This window comes from Andrographis paniculata, unplaced genomic scaffold (genome assembly GCF_009805555.1).
Source record: "Andrographis paniculata isolate CXL003 unplaced genomic scaffold, ASM980555v1 Contig45END, whole genome shotgun sequence".
NCBI classification, from domain to species: Eukaryota; Viridiplantae; Streptophyta; class Magnoliopsida; order Lamiales; family Acanthaceae; genus Andrographis; species Andrographis paniculata.
Window position 1 is genome coordinate 3,118,695 of NW_026137579.1, and position 18,323 is coordinate 3,137,017.

The 18,323-nt window shown below is 37.0% G+C and overlaps 5 protein-coding genes across 5 annotated transcripts; 1 reads left to right on the forward strand and 4 right to left on the reverse strand.

The window, feature by feature from the left end:
- Window positions 1-1,239: 1,239 nt before the first annotated feature.
- On the reverse strand, window positions 1,240-3,569 carry LOC127252179 (probable xyloglucan endotransglucosylase/hydrolase protein 32). Its single transcript, XM_051276248.1, has 4 exons — window positions 3,185-3,569; window positions 2,998-3,098; window positions 2,688-2,905; window positions 1,240-2,114 (listed from the first exon to the last, which is right to left on the reverse strand). The coding sequence occupies exons 1-4, from the start codon at window positions 3,414-3,416 to the stop codon at window positions 1,748-1,750; spliced, it is 918 nt and encodes a 305-aa protein (XP_051132205.1). The 5' UTR covers window positions 3,417-3,569; the 3' UTR covers window positions 1,240-1,747.
- A 195-nt stretch (window positions 3,570-3,764) lies between these two features.
- On the reverse strand, window positions 3,765-7,140 carry LOC127252180 (uncharacterized). The gene is made up of 7 exons (XM_051276249.1): window positions 6,647-7,140; window positions 5,533-5,630; window positions 5,342-5,413; window positions 5,126-5,250; window positions 4,986-5,058; window positions 4,762-4,885; window positions 3,765-4,065 (listed from the first exon to the last, which is right to left on the reverse strand). The coding sequence occupies exons 1-6, from the start codon at window positions 6,936-6,938 to the stop codon at window positions 4,781-4,783; spliced, it is 765 nt and encodes a 254-aa protein (XP_051132206.1). The 5' UTR covers window positions 6,939-7,140; the 3' UTR covers window positions 3,765-4,065; window positions 4,762-4,780.
- Window positions 7,141-7,570: 430 nt separating this feature from the next.
- LOC127251901 (transcription factor RAX2) lies at window positions 7,571-9,442 on the forward strand. Its single transcript, XM_051275848.1, has 3 exons — window positions 7,571-8,184; window positions 8,297-8,426; window positions 8,522-9,442. The coding sequence occupies exons 1-3, from the start codon at window positions 8,049-8,051 to the stop codon at window positions 9,129-9,131; spliced, it is 876 nt and encodes a 291-aa protein (XP_051131805.1). The 5' UTR covers window positions 7,571-8,048; the 3' UTR covers window positions 9,132-9,442.
- A 1,457-nt stretch (window positions 9,443-10,899) lies between these two features.
- LOC127251334 (uncharacterized) lies at window positions 10,900-14,037 on the reverse strand. Its single transcript, XM_051274997.1, has 5 exons — window positions 13,590-14,037; window positions 13,414-13,514; window positions 12,382-12,498; window positions 12,204-12,305; window positions 10,900-11,251 (listed from the first exon to the last, which is right to left on the reverse strand). The coding sequence occupies exons 1-5, from the start codon at window positions 13,834-13,836 to the stop codon at window positions 11,081-11,083; spliced, it is 738 nt and encodes a 245-aa protein (XP_051130954.1). The 5' UTR covers window positions 13,837-14,037; the 3' UTR covers window positions 10,900-11,080.
- A 388-nt stretch (window positions 14,038-14,425) lies between these two features.
- LOC127251764 (uncharacterized) lies at window positions 14,426-16,268 on the reverse strand. Its single transcript, XM_051275623.1, has 4 exons — window positions 16,024-16,268; window positions 15,814-15,922; window positions 15,666-15,728; window positions 14,426-14,837 (listed from the first exon to the last, which is right to left on the reverse strand). The coding sequence occupies exons 1-4, from the start codon at window positions 16,106-16,108 to the stop codon at window positions 14,735-14,737; spliced, it is 360 nt and encodes a 119-aa protein (XP_051131580.1). The 5' UTR covers window positions 16,109-16,268; the 3' UTR covers window positions 14,426-14,734.
- Between the last annotated feature and the right edge of the window lie 2,055 nt (window positions 16,269-18,323).

Consider the following 18,323-nt stretch of genomic DNA (forward strand, 5'->3'; position numbering starts at 1 on the left):
CTCAATTAATGGATGCCTTCATAAATTGGGATATTATCTTTAGATTCGATTGTTCCAGTCCCTTTCGATTATTTTATTTTTCTGACAGAAAATGACTTACACAGACACACACATATATATATAGATGTATGTCACACAACAACCAAGAACCAACCCTAATAGTTTTCTATGTGATAGTTATTACGTATATATACGAAAGAGAAGTTAATAACAATATGGGGAGACCGGAATTAATGTGTTAAAAAAATTTAATAGAAAATTAATTTAATTAATAATTAGGTTTGCAATTATTGGAGGTCCTAAATCCACATTAAACTGGTTGCATGCATGTATGCATAAGTATATATATATATATATCTATCTGTGGGAGAGAAATCAGTTATTAATGATATTGTCGTCACTATTTTTATTTTTTTTTTTATTTTGGCAATCTGATTTTGCCATCTTTTCTCAAAAAAATAAAAAATAAAAAATGTGGGTGTGAGTATAATAGTATTATATATTATTTAATTAGTTAAATTTGCATCTACCACAAAATGAAAAGGAAAAAAAAAAAGAAATAAATTAGAAAAGATTGTCCATCCAGTAATAAAGACAGGGGGACCTACTAGAACTACAAAAAAAAGGCCATGATTGTGTATACATGCAGAGACCCAAGCAAAGCAATGAGATTGATCGATACGTACTAACAATTGGTTGATCATAAATAATTACAAATCAATCATTATATCTACTTGTCTTATCTCGTCTAGAAATTGTCTTGTGAGATTAAAGAACATCGAGTGTGGATCGGAGGATAGATTTTTTTTTAGTTTTTTTTTTTTTTTTATAAATATATATATATATATACTCACTTCATATGTTGTTATTGTTGTTGTCTAAACCCAAAATATATATATCTTTTTATTTAAATAAGACACAAAATTTCAAATACTTTTTACATAAAGTATATATATATATATATGCATATATCACTAACTTATGAAACTATTAATTAAACAAAACAATAAAAAAGAAAACATAAAATCAAATACAGCACAAAACAACCCTAAGTACGTACGGTATTTCCTTTCATACAAATCATACCAAAATATTGATGCTGGTTGTTATGGTGGCACACTACCCATGTCCATCTCTTAATTAATTAATTGGCAATAATAATACTAACCCCAAAGCATACATACAAAATAACATTAATATTATACTACTATTATGGAGTATTACATAACTGAACGCATGAAATAAAAATACCCCCAGCCCACCCCACCTTAGGGTATAAATTACATTGGCCCCCAGCCACAGGTTTGTCTGAATACAAGTCATACTCACTCACATCCTCCAATAATTTGAATTTGTCGAGAAGAACAAATTCACAGATCCCACAGTCATGAGTCAATTTACTGAATTGAACGAAAGAATCTATGAGAGTCAATGTCAGTGAAAAATACTTAATTCAACCCTTAAATCTCCTAGTAATAAAAAACGCATCAACATATCCAATTTAAGGATGAAAGAGCAAACACCATTCATTTCCAATTTTAGATATATTTCTTGGATCATCAAGAAACCATCTTTTGCTTTAAAAGAGAAAAGTAAAGACCCTCTTCCTCTCTCTCTCTCTCTATACATTATATATATATATATATCTGTAATGTGTGCATGTATGTGGTCAGGACATGGGTAATATATATATATATGATGATGAACAATCAATCCTTCATTTAATTTAATTTAATTTAATCGAAGATTAAGTCCAGCATTCGGGTGTTAGGGCATGGTTCCTCTTGTGGTCAAAGCAATAGTTATATACCATATAATGCCTTTGCACCCACTGCATAGCCCTGTTCTGCTGCCACGTCAGACGGCCGGACCGGGCGGGCGAGGCGGAGACCGAGCGGCACCTGGCCGGGGCATAGGCGGAGCAGCCGGTGGCCTTGAAGTTGGAGAATTTTCCGATGAAGGGTTGGTATCTATAATCAGCTTTGTATTTGCCATCCTCAGTGGCCCACGAGGAAGCATCCCAAATCGACCCATAAACCCACATTGGCCTAAGTGGGAATGTGGCATCACTCTTTCTTGGATACCTTCTTATTGGCACATCATCCACCAAGAATCTGCGCAGCACACAGAACAAGCATATGTATATATATGATCAGACAGACACAAGGTACAATGTTGTACTAAAGGAACAAATTTGATCACATCACCCTATAATACAACCCACCAAATGGAATTCTTGCAATAATGTGTATAGAATCTTTTTTTAATAAAGGGGGGTTATTAAGATTGTAGAGTAGAGGTGTCATTTTGATTTTGTGATGGGTACAAGACTCTTGGTGCAGTGTCTCTTTCACAATGGGATCTTGTTCTTTAGTTTATAACAGCATTTATTGTTGAAAGGATGTTTTAGGTGGTGATACCAAAGGGACCCCAACACCAGATGATAAAGAAGGCAGTTCCGCCATCTCATCCGGTGCTGGGCTCCATGGAGCGCACAAGAATTACTCCTCACCTGACACTTCCCTACTTTAATGTAATAACAGCTGATTGGGTCAGCTGACTGAGACAGCAGTTTGACTCATCAGGCCAACTTGGTTCTGAAAATTATAGAATTAATGGAGGGAGGAAAATGGATTGAAGCAAAGCAAAGCAAGCAAGCAAGAATGAATGAATAATATTATTCTTACATGATCTCTCTGGGGCTCCAGAGAATGGCATAATGATGAAAACTCTGAGTGGGATCGAACCATAAATGAAACTTCATCTCCCTTCCAATAATTCTTCCATCACCGCTTCCTCGGACGTACACATTCGTTTGGAGTGTGTAAGGCTTCCCAAACGTGGTCCCTAGAAACTCAATGTCCACCTCATCGTGGTTCCCCGGATGGGCTTCATTATTCGAAAGCTGTAATATTGCAATTAATCAGGACATTGATTAATAATTCATTAAAAAAGAACGCCACCCCAGCTCCTTAATTATCAATTGGATGATCTTACGTAGAAAGCTGTAATAACTCCTGCAGTATAACCTGGCTGGAGCTTAATGGATGCTCCGAAGTACCCCGATCGAAAAGGCTTCACCGACTTGAACCCACTTCCTACATTATATATATACATATAATTCAGAATCCAGAGTATAATATAATGCAATGTAATGCAGCAATGAAAGAAAATTCAAGAAAACCTGAGTTCCTGTCAAGCCAAATGTTGATGCCATTGTTGTCAAAACTGAGGTGGTTTGGACCCCAGAGATTTCTATAGCCCTGGCGGAAGCTCATGGACCGGAACCGGGAGCTGGGGTAGTACCCAGGGGAGGGTGGCCGTTGCCCACCATGGGCTAATGGCAGAAGAATAATCAGAAGGAGAAGGAGGAGAAGAAGCACTGTATTGATGATGAGATGAAATTGAAGTGCCATTGATGATATCTTGTATTGTGCTGTGTTATAGTATCATAAGTATTGTATTTGGGGTGAGGGAGAGAGAAGGGGAGTATATATGTAATGAGTGATGGTGGATGATCGATCATTCAGTAGGGAACATTGCTATAAATAATGGGATTGGTAGGGTCCCAAGTAATGCTAGATTTTGTGGTGATACCCCACTGTGTATTTACTCTTGGATTGGATTTGGTGTCCAAGGCAAAGAAAGGGTTGTGGGTTTTTAATTCCATGGCATTATCTAAAGGCTTAGAATTAGTTAATTACAAGAGGGTTTGATGACAGTATTATGATAAAGTGATAAAATTAAGTGGCAGTTGAAAAGGCATAATGTTTGCAAGAAAGATTCACTTTTTGATTATGTCTGCCCTTGCTGAAAGCAACATTGGTTCCTGTATGTATATGTCTCTCATCCTTTAAAGCTACGAAATGAAATTTTTCAGCATGACTTGTGTGCAACCAACTCCTTTGCTTTCCCCCTCTAATATGAGTATTTTTTTGCCCTTTCTTGTGGTGTTGTGTGTGTCGTATTATAGCCACTGTGGTGTCGTGTCATGGGCAGTAGCATTGTGGGGTCTTCAAAAATCAAGAACTCTCTCAGTGTTGATGCTTTCACACATGCACCCCCCTGCGAACCATGATCAGATATTATTTTTATTAGTAGTAATAATAGTTATATATAATACATAATGGAATGAAATGGGGACAGTGAGTGAGTTCAAAGATACGAATGGTCTCAGAGATCCTTGCCCATGGCCATGCACAGTGTTTCATTAATTGATCTATGGATTCACAGAAATGGGAATCCATATTTGGCCAAGCCTAGGAACTCTCTCCAGAAAAACAGTAGCTCTCTAATTGGTGAAACTTCGAGCAGTAAATACTGCACCAACTTCAATGAGTGAAATGCCAAATAAACATGCATAATTCTGCTTATTCATATTTGGAATTCTTGCAGATTTTGAAAATTAGACACTCACCTTTATTTCGCTTGCAGCAACGTTAAATTTGATTTGACAGATTCATATTTATTTTATTTCATATGTGTGTGTCGGCCGAGGCCTAAAGGTAAAATGTGGGGCTGATAAAAGAGAAGAAGCCTGTGCCTCTGATGATGATCTGAGTGGTGAAAGTAACTAAACAACATGTTTTGCCTGAAATTCCTGAAACCCTTTTTCAAATTTTATTCAACTTTGGATTCCTGATATTGCAAGGGAACGGATACCTGCTTTTTTTACTTCCATTGAAGTTGTCAACATGGTTTGTTTCAGTGTCAATGTGGACCTGAATAATAATAACAATAATGATTTGAAGATGATGATACCTTTGATCAAAGCTTGCAATTAGTAGCTTAATCCTAGCTGAAGTCCAAGAGCAGCATGAACCAAGAACAGAGTCATAATGCCACTCCCCAATATTCCATGAACATTTCGCAGCCCGGGATTGTCCTGCACGAACACATTGCAGAAGAGTATATGGCTGATGATATAGCAGATCCTGGTTAAAAAGGGATCTTAGGGGGAATATAAGTTAGAAAGTTGAAGTTACCTCAAAAAGAGATGGCAATACAGTCTGGATTGTTAGAAGAGCAAGGCCGATGAAGCCGGTTACAGCATGTGGACTGCAGAAAAAGAGACAATGAGAGTGGAGGAACTTGGGTGCTAGGAATAGGAATTGTTTGCAGTTACCTCTCGAGGATGGGCTTGTCTGAAGTGAGAAGAGATATGATCCCACCAGTTGCACCAAGCGCGAAGAAGAAAAACATTCCTCCAAGAAGCTTTGGGTGTAAATCTTTGGCTTTTGCCTTTTCTTCCTGTGAAAGTATAGTATGAATAGCCTGACAGGATTTTGTGATTAAAGATTTCAAAACTATATACTATCACAAGGTAAATTCTTGTTCTTACCAGGTTGTCAGAAAATCGAATGCGGAAGCCCAAATAAGTTCCATAACCACCCATTGCAAACAACACCACAGCCTGCAAAAGTTTAGAAGGATTGCTGGGAAGAGCTATTCAAGAAAGTACATGGATATGCTTGTTTGATTAGTTTCCATGAGTATCGTGGTGAACATTGGGTAAAGGATGCAAACGAGTACCATGTTTCCAGGATGACCCCAATGAACAAGCCATCCGGGGAGATTCAAAGATTTCACAAGCTCCACGAAAGGGCCAAAGAGAGATGCGGCAGTTTTAGCTGAATCAAAATTGCTGAATGAAATATTAAAGACAGAAGAAACAGGGGACGATTCTGAAATACCACAAAACAGAAGATTCTATTCTATCACAGAAAATTCAGCCCATCAATCCACTAGATATGAATAGATGATAATTGAATAGCATACATACCGACAATCAATAAAGTTTCACAGCACATAATACAACAGCATCAAGTGGAGCTTTGAAGATGAAAATATATGTACTCGGCAATAGATTATGAGCTTCAAAAAACACTAGACATAAACAATAAATCACTAAGATCAAGCTCAAACAGAGGAAGATTTCACTGCTACACAATGTGTAATCAGAGTGGAATTTAGGCTGATTCAAGTTTGGGCTTCAAATTCTAAGCGGAGACATGGATTCCAGCCAGAGAGAGATCATCCTAAAGAAGAATTACTTTGGATATCCAGCTCAGGTTTATATGACCTATTCAATAGAAATACTCCGCCATTGTCATATATTCCATACATTGAAGTAGATAGATCTCCTCTAGTATCAAAAGATCAGCTAGATTGTTACTATTAGCACATGAGTTCTCACACGCTCATTCACGAACTACTCCAGTGATGCCAACAACAGCCGCTCCCAAAATCAAAAGGAAGAAGCATAGTTGGAGTTCAGTCATACACAATTGTTCATATATACCAATATCTACTAAGTTTTTCCCACTGCTCAGAGTCTGATCCAAAGTAAAGTGCAATCTGAAACTCAAGCTTCCAACTTCACAAACTTAAGATACCACATTTCAAAAAGGTAGAGAAATAAGGCCTTGCTTTCATTAAGACAATGGACTTAGAATCACATTCACAGCATTAGCAGAAGTGAACCTAGTTTCTTGCAGACCACGAATCCACGACGGCATTAACGAGAAAAGGTCGGATACATCAAAGAAGACCATCTGCTCATTGACTCAAGGTCTGAGCGATTGCCAAATAGCATGTGAATGAAAGTTATGAATAAAAAAACAAGAACAACTATCAGGATCATTACCTCCAGGAAGAGCAGCCAAAAGAAGAACAGGGAAAGGAGAGATCGAATACAGTAGCGTCTCAGATGATTCTTCCGATACCATATCATTTCTCTGTTTTAACGTATCCAAACTCTCACAATTGTTGCTGCTTTTGAGAGCAAATGGCAAACCAAAGAATGCCTCCCTCCTCGTGGTCACAGAAACTGCTTTACCAGGATATTTGGAGGAATAAAACCATCGACATTGAGAATTCTGCAAGGTGGAAGGCAGCAGAGGTCCGAAAGCCACAGGAGCCGCATTCACCACAGCCATTTTCGGAAGCTAATCCGACAATAGCAGATACTCTTCGACCTACTGCCTTTTCCTCCTTGTATCCAATACTGCACAATCACATACAGAAATCCACAGATAGAGCGATTGAAGATTGGCGAAAGGCGAAGAAACAGACACGATTCCAACTTCTTCCCTCGAGAATCGACTATCCAAACACGAAAGCGTGGCCACCACGCGCTCCCGTCATCAATCCACATCCTTCTACGCCTCCTATTTATACCCATTTTAACTGGGCTTTCAAAAATTATAGTAAGGGAGCCCAATAATATTTCGGGCTTTTAAAAAATCTATAGACCCATTTATTTTGGGCCTGGAGAGATTTTAGGCGGCCCATATCCTCTCATCATTAACCTCTTAACATCATTAATCAATAAATAAACAATTAATCAAGAAACAGATTGAACAAAGAAATATTAATAAATATTAATATAGATTATCAAGTTGAAAATTTTAAAAGTGAATCAATCAATAAAATAAAAATGCAACAGGTAAGACATAACTTAACTCCACCAGTATCTCATCGCCACAAGTCAAACTTGTTAAATATTAAATCCATCTCCATCTGGACGACCAAAGATCAATAATTATGAAGGGAACACTTTGTCCTTGATTGGGAATATAAAACTGGCAATGTAATTGTCATCCCAAAAAAAAAAGATGTTGGACCAGTAACCCTCCCATATGCTGCCAATAATGGAGTGTGTGTCTGTGCTGCTAAGAAATTGCTAAAGAAGTAGTGAAGCTTTGACTAATTCCCTTTTTAGCCTGTATAATATTTGGGGCAGTGTTTGGATTCTGTTGAAAAGAAAAGACAGGAGAGGTATATGATGGAACAGTAGTTTAGGAGTTTCTGTTTGCATATGATATGAGTAAAGCTAATGTAATGACTCATTTTTGACAAATGTAATTAATGGGCTGTGTGTGTGTGTGTATGTATGTGTATCTACTTTGACTTGTGTGTTTTAAAATATGTACTAGTATTTATTTAGTCCAAAGAACAATTATCAGTCTTGTGAGCAGACAAATTTTGAAAACCAGTACTTGTGATAGGAATCAGAAGCTTGATCAAAAGAAAATATCTAGAGAGAGATGGGAAGAGCACCATGCTGTGACAAGGCAAAGGTGAAGAAAGGGCCATGGTCGCCTGAAGAAGATGCTCAGCTGAAGGAGTACATAGAGAGGCATGGCACTGGTGGAAACTGGATTGCACTGCCACAGAAAGCTGGTAATTAAGATCCATCTGCACCCCTTTTAGGAACTTATTAAATTCTATCATCTTGGGTTGTTTTTGTGATCATGGATTAGGGTTTGTGTGTGTGTTGGTGATTGATCATCAGGTCTGAGGAGATGTGGGAAAAGCTGCAGGCTGAGATGGCTGAACTACTTGAGGCCAAACATTAAGCATGGGGATTTTACAGATGATGAAGATAGGATCATCTGCAGTCTCTTTGCTCGCATTGGAAGCAGGTGAGTCAAGAATTAATTAATCTTAGGTGCATATAATATAGTGATAATCAAATATGGGTTTCTTTTTAATTTGTTGATTAATCATCCAAGTGCAGGTGGTCTATAATAGCAACACAATTACCAGGGAGAACAGATAATGACATCAAGAACCACTGGAACACTAAGCTGAAGAAGAAGCTGTTGGGGACGACTCCTCCATTGTTACCATCCAACAACTCACTGCTCTATTCACAAATCCCATCAGAAAATGGCTATGGGAACAGCTCCCATTATTATTATTATTCCCAATTTAGGGCTATGGCTGATCCCATTTCCCCAAGCTTCAACACTCCTCTATTTTCTTCATCAAACTTCACTGGTTACCCTCCAGCAATTCAAGTACAGAATGGTAATGGTAATGGAGAGGCTGCAGCAGTCATGATGTATGGAGGAGAAGCCAGCTGCAATTCATCAGATGGGAGCTGCATCACCAACCAGATCAGCCACGGGAAGGACAGTAGTGCAGGAGGGGATCTTGAAAAACTAGGGTTTTTCAGGGGCTTTGATGATGGTGATCAGAAGGCTACAAATGGATCATGTTTTGGTATTGACAACCCAATGGATTACAGTATTGATGATATCAAGCAGCTGATGTGCAGTAACAATAATTTGAACTTCTTTGTGGATGAAGTCAAGACAGAAGAGCAGCCATTAGTGTACTACTGATCAAGCTCATATCTCTATCTATATGAAGGTGATTCTTGACGGTGGTCCGAATTTGAAGATTTGAAGGGTTGATCAGTAGATGAAAGATTCAGCAATTAGGATTGCTTAGAGACACTAATCACTTTGTGGAGAATGGATCTTTTGGATTCCTATGAGAAAATTCTTCCTTTTTTTTTCTTTTTGTTGAACCTTAGGACTGTGAAAGAATTATGTCTTTAATGTTCTTGGTGCACTTATTTCTAGGGAGTGATGTACGTATATCCTGCTCCTGTAATTAATTTTTTATGGGAATTCCAAAACATGAGAGTCCATCAATACTGAAAGCTGCATCATGTAAGACTACCTTCCTTTTGATTTTCCTTTTTTTTTTAAGGTTGATCAGGAAGGGATATGATGTTTTGATTAATTTGGTATGTTTTAAAGGCTCAAGTCGTTCTGACAAGCTTTCCTATGTTTTATCATCTTACAACGTGTAATGATTGAGATGCCATGAATCCAGAATTGATATGTTGTCCCTGTCAAATAATATCGATGGAGATTTTCTTTTCATTTCACAATAAAATTATTGAAAGACCCAATCCTTTTTCTTTTTCTTTTTTTTTTTTTCTTGTGTGCTTCACAAGAAAGTAATGTCTTGGCCATGCAACATCATTTAATCTGTGTGCTCATATATTTCATCACCCATGTTGTGCTCAAAGAAAGAATAAATAAAATTAAAATCCCAATAAAAAAAAAAGAAAATGAAAATTTATGGTTATGGTTATGGGAAGCAGTCTAAAAGCAAGAACAAGTGACATCATTGGGTGATTATTGGTGAGCTAGCAAGGTAGGCCCTCTTCTTGTTTGTTCAACCAAATTAATGAATACTTTTAGGTTTCTTCCCAAAACAATACATAGTAGTAGTATTATTTAACTAATGCAATAAGAAACCATTGATGCATTGACCCCTTCAAGGGCTTGTCTGCTTCTGCAAGAATAATGTAATAAAATAACCTTAATGCCAGCTAATTAGCTCGAGCCTGTTTTCTTACAAGACCATATTCTGAAACCTCAGCCACAAACGTCAATCCCAGAAACATAAAATAAAAGAGTAATTAGACAAATCATCATGGTTTCATTGTCTGCAAACAGATGGTTGTTACTCAAAAAAATTAAACTATTCCCAAGAGGTATTCAAACGCAATTAAGAGCTGAAACTTGTATAAAGTACATGAAATCAAATTATAAGCTTTCTATTAAGAAAGAAAAAAGTACAGCTACTTTAGAAAGAGCAGCCCACCTTGTGATTTGTTAAATATAAATCTATAGGATAAACTCAGCTGTCAGCCAAAGCATGCTAATAATTTCTCCAATATGCCGACACAGATGCACAAAAGTCAGGATAATATGGCACAATTTTCAGATATTAGCTTCCCCTTTACAATTTAAGATGGCTGGAAAGTCTAGGGTGTTGCCCTTTTAGAATTCAACACCCATTGTATTTGTATATCCACTAACTTGTAAAGATGATGAACTTGTCAATGATAGGTAAATATTTGAATATGGGAAGACTTTTCAGCCAACAAGGTGACTTGTGGTGCTTGTATTTGAAAGGGCTTCTTGGAAAATGGATTCAAATCAATTGGAAGTTGTAATGTACAAGGTATCACCACATGGTGTAGAAAATAGGGCAAAGAGGGCAAGACAAAGGCAATGTAATCAGAAGTACTTTTGGATGAAACCAAGGCATGTCTAAAGTCAACCGTATCTTGGAAAAGAAAATGATCGATGAACTGTGTGAGAAGAATCAGTTTTTCAGGTTTCAAGATCAGCGCAGGAAGTTATTACATGTTGGATTCATCAATATTAACAATCAGATACATACAAATGATCAAATTTCCAACATTTTATACACTAAAGCAGATTTATACATGATATGTACTAGGAATGGTTAGAACTGTGTTGATTACTTACATGAAGTTCCATTTCCAAGAGACTTTTTCCACAATCCCACCTCCACTCTTGACAGCAAGGTGAAGGGTCTCAGAGGCCGGAGGGACTCCCCATAGAAATGGGACGGCAACAGTCATAGTTAGCTTTTCACGCAGACCACCTTGGCAGTCTTTTTCCGCAACCATTACCTGAATTTGGTTAGACACTCTATCAGGTGGTTGTCCAAATGCAATCCAGAAATATTTAGTATTGCTAGAAATAGAAGCTACAAGTCGCAAATAGAAGGAAATGCAAAACAGTTTCAGGTCACTAACAAGTGTGTTGATGCAAATATTCAAGCTCCAAACCTTATTAGTGCTTTCGAAAAGAATTTGCCTTTAAGGAAGGAAATGCCTAATCAACTGCGTAGGTGCAGGTGTGTATGTCAAATACAGAACAAACTATATCGCCAACAGCATGGAAACTCCACAGCAAAACTCACATTGAAGGATATATTTGATCTACTCTTGTATTCATGAAAACTTATCCTCAACTCTCACAAGTATATTATATATATATATATAAGATACACAACATCTTCTTCAGCTAATCCAAGTATATATAATAAAATTTTAGTGAATAAACCAAGTGTTCATTTATCTTTACTTAAGGCAAACTGCAGGATTCTAAAAATTAAATTTGAAGAGAGAGTTGAGGAGAGAAATTTTCCAAGATATGGTAGTATAGTAAGAAAGTTAAATAGCTATGTTCAGTATGCTCTGTTAACAATCAAGAAGGGAACATGTCCATCGAAACACCAGAATGTTACCCATTTAGGTTCTCACTAAGACAAACCCTATAGGCTTAAATGAAGTCAATATGTTAAACTAGCTTCCATAGAACAAATATATACTTATTATATCATATGAATATGATACTTAACCAAACACTGAGGATGATATCTGCATTTGAATAACATTATCAATATAAAAAATATATACTGAACAACATATCCAACAAAATTTCTGTGTGCATTGGATCAAAGTACAGGCTCAACCCATAATGAATTTGTATCTCATCGCATAGACCTAATTAAATAGGAAATGCATACCGATCCAACATATATATATATATACACATAAGAGAGGTGAAAATAAATACCTCTCCACCATGTTCCAGGACAGAGTCTTCGACTACATCACAAAGCCTCTCAATGGAGCGACAAAAGCCAAAGATACAAAGGCGTCTTCCCATGTCGAGTCCCTAGAGCGAAGAAAATTCATATGAAATCACAATCTTATTAAAGTGACAAGAAATGTCTAAAAGGTTAAGATTTTACATTTGTTGCTGCAATGTCAAAAAGTGCAGCCACGCATAGTATTTGGTTTGGATTTACATAGTTACTCTCCTGAAACCTTTGAGCTTTCTGTGACCTTTTCACCTTTCCTTTTTTCTTCTGCACATTGAAAGCATTTTAACTAATAGCACTCTAATTTAGAAAGACCGAATGTATGGAGGTATCGAAGACAACATAAATTAAATAAATTTGTAAACTGAAAAAGAATGGTCTAATGTGAGCAATATTGTTCTTGAATAACCTCCCAAATACAATGTACTGATTGCATCACAAAATTTAATGATGCATAGGACTATCTTTTTATAGTAAGGTGTATGAAACCATTCAACAGGGTCAAACTGAATTGAATTGTACCCACTATTTCATTTCATTGATTTCTAGAAGAAGAAAAATTAGGAGCGCATAATTTATAGTGTGTAACATATTTAACAGATAGCAACTGCAAGAAGTTTCTAACCAATGATGAACATTGCACTCGCTCTCGTTTTTGGTGAAGGAGAAGAAAAAGGAAATATTCTGTCCTAAGTTATCTTGAATTTTTTTGACAATACATAACAACCAAACATATATGGAATCTCCCTCAATGTCCTAAAGATCAACAAACAAACTTATCAATTGAATTTCTTTCAATTTCATTTCCTTATTCTAAAGATTTTCTTCTCTCTCCTAAAATTGATGAACAAATGCAGGGTGGCTGTTGGGGAAGAAGGGCTATCCGATTTAAGGAGTTCAAGAAAATGTTTGGCTATAGATAAATATATAAATTATATATATGTATCAAATTAATAATGCAGGTAAGAATTTGCCTTATAGCGTGTGCGTGGGAGCAATAGACTTTGAAGCGAGGTATAACATTAACAGAAGAAATACAAGAGAAACTTAAGAAGTTTCAAATTGAAACAAAGCGTTTGAAAGTTTCAAAGTTCATTTCACAGAATCGCCCAATAGAAACTCCACAATCAAGTATCAAATTATTTAAAACAGGTTTGAGAATGCAAACCAAGGAACGCGTACATCAGCAGGCGAGACACGGCGCGGGACAAGCTTCCCGCCAAATTGAATCAGGCCGTCAGAAGTCAAAAAGGTCACCTTATCCTCCGGAACCCACTCTATCGCTGCAACAAAAGCATCGTGAAGTTACGTCTCAATCCCTAAAAATAAATGCAGGCGGGAAGAGCGGACAAACATACAGGATCCAAAGCCATCCTGATATTCCCAGGGGTATGACCCAAAACCATCGTCACCGCCGCGGAACAAATGATCCGAGCCGGAAGATCTGACGATGGAGAACCTGAGGGAACGTGACGACGGACGCTGGAATTGGGAAGAGAATCTCCGGGGAGGAAACGACGTTGAGGGAGACGAAATGGGCTCCTTGGAGAAGTTAATCGAGGCAGACACGGTGGAGAAGCAGAGAGCAGGGGGGGCTTCCGCCATTGATTTTTCAGGCGATGTAGAAATTGGGGAAAGAATCAAGAATCTGTGGGGATGGAAGGAGAAGCAGGAATCTGTGGGGGATGACAATTGATGACGCACACACCGAAAAAATTGAGGAAAAAGGCAAATGAAAGACGGTTGACGACCACATGATTTCTTTACGGATGACACGTGGACCAGTAGGAAGTTATATTCCACGTTTTTAAGAAGGTGGGCCTAACTTAACCAACTGTACTGGGCCCATAAAGCCCAAATATTAGCCCATGGAAAAGATAAATGGACTGGCCAAAAAAATGTTCTATGAGCTTATTTATTTTTAAGAGTAGGGCTTTAATCATTAAAAATATCTGATATAATTAAATAATCACATAATAGAATAAAATAATATAATATTTAACTTTGTTTTATTTAAAAATATATTTGCTCTCTTAAAATATTATTTAAATCAAAATTAGATAAAAAAAAAAAAAACAAACAAACCCAAAGAAAACATGTTTTGAAAATATTTTAAATTTTAAAAATTTTGAATTTTAAAAGAAAATAACATCAATATTAAATTAAAAACATATATAAAGCCAAAATACCTTTAAAGTAACTATTATTAGAATTTATTTTTATTAACAGCGGACTGTATACTGTGTAATAACAATCCCCAAGTGAACACACCCAATGATCTAACAGTGTCTATTATCGAAATCAAAGTGGCATCTGTGGAGCAAACTCAACTTAAAATCTACACATCAACAATAAAGAATTTGTCATGTCAACTACCGACTCGAGATGTATGAAATTTAACAGGGTAATAATAAATAGGGAGTCTTAACGATTTTTCTTGATGGGTAATATATAGAAGTGATTTTCCTGTAGCTCCATGCAACAACGTACACAAGGCAAAATTTTACATAGACATTAGCTTTGGCCCATTGTCCGGCATCCCCATCCCAGCAGCAAGTTCGGCGTCCAACTGGGTGTGAGGAGCAGGCCCCGTCATTAACTTCATACTGCATAAGAAATGAAGGACACTGAGTTAAAACCATACAACAAATTAATTAATACTATAACCAACTCTCAAATTATCCAGCTGAAGATAACTAACCGGGCATATACATTCAACCAAAATTACACAAATTTTATTTGCAATTATCATATGTTGCATATCCACCACCAGAGGCATCAAATTCCCATGTACTACCGCCTATAACCACCTCAGCTCCACATATTCATCTTTTATTTGCTTTAGTCACACCAGATCCTATAGACTGAACTATTGTAAAAGAAAGATCACTATATCGACACCAAAATAAATTCCAGAGTTATAACTTACCCAAGCGCACAATCTAACTACTAGAGCTACAGGAGAGTCATGACATATAAAACACAAACTACCTTCATATTAAAGTCCACTTCTTATACTTAAAACATAAAATTCATTATTAAATAAGATGCTAATTAAAAGAAAGGAAGGGGAAAAACATATCAGACACTTTCATCTGAAGGCCTTCTTAGCCTACTTAGCACCCCTTTGCTTTGTCCTCATCCACTAAGTTTCCTAAACCCTAAACCCAGTTCTTCAGACAGTTAAAATATACAGAAATACAATAAGATTTTTTGTAAACTTAATGTTTTTCTGCGTGGTGAAATAACATGAATGCAAACACTGAAAGGAAAAGGCTGTTGCATTATTTGTTAATATATTAATGCTTTCCTTTTTTAAATTAATCATCTTTTTAATTGCTCTACAATATTCTTCAGCTTGAAATAAATAAATAACTAAACAAAACACACACACACACACAACTTTCCAATAAAATCTTAAATCCATCACATACCGCTTCTTATGCCGTTTGGTCTTAAAATGCTCGTCCCGCACCGCCGCGTTAGCAAAATAGCGACTAAAGAAACAAAAAATAAGATCACATTGAACATGCTGCAACCGAAGTACACAAATTGAAGAGATTTCAAGAATTTGAAAATTACTCGCAATGCAAACAGTAATACTGGCCCATTCCGGGAAGATCTTCATCTACGGGCAGAGCTTTCGCATCTATCCCCGGTTTGTGAAGCTCATCGTAAACGGCATCGTCACGTAAACGACGAGTAGTCAAGGAAAAACAATTACCAACTAACAAGAATTAGCATAGAACATAATTAAAGAACAAGACGAAACCACAAACGCCAAAAGGATATCCTTGACGAGAAATTTGGTGCGCCTAAAAGTTTTGTGAGCGTATCGGCGCTTTTTCACGCTCCTATGCGGGCACTTTCCACCCATCTGCCACGACCTCTTGAAGGAATCAGGAAATCGGAGCTCTGAAACCCTAGAGCGCAGAAGGGGATACTTATGGGAACTCCCGATACACCGCCACTAATTGGGCTTCACCGTTGCATCTTTTTGGGCCTTAATCTAGGCTAGGGAAAGTCCAAGGGCCGGTGGACATTTTCACCCATGCTACTGTGCACCGAAGCATATATAACAGGCGGCTGAGCCGCCCTGGCCCGGGCCAAGACCGCCATAGAATCGTATGAAAGAATAATAAAAAATACATATTCATGATTTTATACAAACCAAAAAAAAACTTACTGGGCCTTCGATGGAGACAGTCCTTTATATTGACCTATGTTGCTCTGTCAGGCTGTCCGGCCCGACCCGGATCCGAAAATTGGTCTGAGGCGTAGTGCTGCGGGCCAGGATCAGCCCGTTAGGCACCAGGAGTCTTGCATTGCAGGTAGATGCCCCATCCCCTAGCCATAGATCTCAATTTCATGACGAAGTCAGCTGATTAGTACTGCTGGCACAATTTCAACAGGATTTCTGTCATATTTGGAGTGAGATACTGATACTGGTATTAGTAGAGGCAAGATCTGTAGTTTAACATTCAGAAAAGAATCTAAGAATACAATCAAAGATGCTATAGGTTGTCTGCACCAGCACGAGCACCTCATTTCTTTTCATCTTCGGGAAGCAGATGATGGATCAGGTGCAGGTGCAAATGCAGAAAACATAGAGCCATCTCTCCTCCTCATCTGTCTACAGAAGTTAATGCCCAACTACAGGCCTTTTTATAGATAGACATCAATTAAAACTTTCCACATATTCTTGTATGCCCACGTGATGAAAAGGATAGAGCACGTGAAGAAATACACACTGATCGAATAGGGGCATGCCAAGTCAGCGAATGCAAGACATCTGAAGAGAGTATGAGTATCACGGAAAGAAGTAATCGAGAGAGTTGGAATATCATGTCTTATTTTGTTTGCCCCAGTTAAAAATGGGGACATCAAACACAGCCTAATGTAATGAATGAATGCATAGCCAACTACGACCAATCTACTTGATCCATCATCATACTTGGGAGGGTTGATTCTCGCTTTTTGTTGTATATATTTCAATTATTTAAACCACTATAACTGTATAAACAATAGAGATGGACGACAACTACAATATATCAAGATCAGCTACTGATTAGAAATAGACAAATAGAATTAGTTTCCTAAACATTGCGAAACTGCATCCATCATTATTCACACGAGCATTTTACGGAGCTGCAGTTAAATTTGGGAGAAATACTCCGGAAAATACTGGACTCCTAGTTGACTATTAAATTGAGGAAATGGTGGGAAAAATTAAAATAAACCACATAACTATAAGCCACCATCGTTATCAAACTCCCTAATGCTCAATGAGCATCGAATAATGGAAAGAAATGTGAAGTGTAATTAAATGCAGAACAATGTAACATGCATACACATTTATGGGTACTTCAGAATTGTCACGCTGCAATACTTCAAAATTCTAAGAGGATCTAAGACAAAAGGAAAATACATTAGTCAACACTGCTGGGGAGCTGCATGAATGCAAGTAAAAGTTTCTACCGCAGAATGTGAAAATATTTCAGAGAATATTTGCGCTGGTTCATGGAGCAATTTGGGGTTTAAGATAGCAACAAACATTTGTTTCTGTGATTAAAAATTCCAAATAGTAAGCATGTCTCTAGACTTCAAGCTATAATAAATTTATCTGCAGTTACTAATTAGCCACATTTCATCCATTTTCCTGTAATTGTTGCAACAACAGTATGAGAAAACTGTAGGGTTTAAATTTCTTCTTCTTCAGTTTGTACATTTAATTTCATGAGAATTTTTACAGTGTCAATAAAATCACAAGATCACGATGCAATTCAAGTCAACATAGGACATAGGGAAAAAAAAAAAAAAAAAAAATCACTCATGGTTTAAATAAAATCCCAAAACTGTAAGGTTAACTAACCGATAAAAAGCCCTATCAATGAATTTTTTTTTTTTAGCCACTTACAAACACATCAAATATCTCATACTTTAGCAATCTTGTTGTAATGCATTGTGCTATCCCAAAATAGACAGCTTATGCTTTGAACTAAGAACAATTTAAATAGCAACTTAATTCAAACAAGCAACTTCTAGACACGAGAAAAATCCAATATAGCAATGACTACATCACTCATTAATTA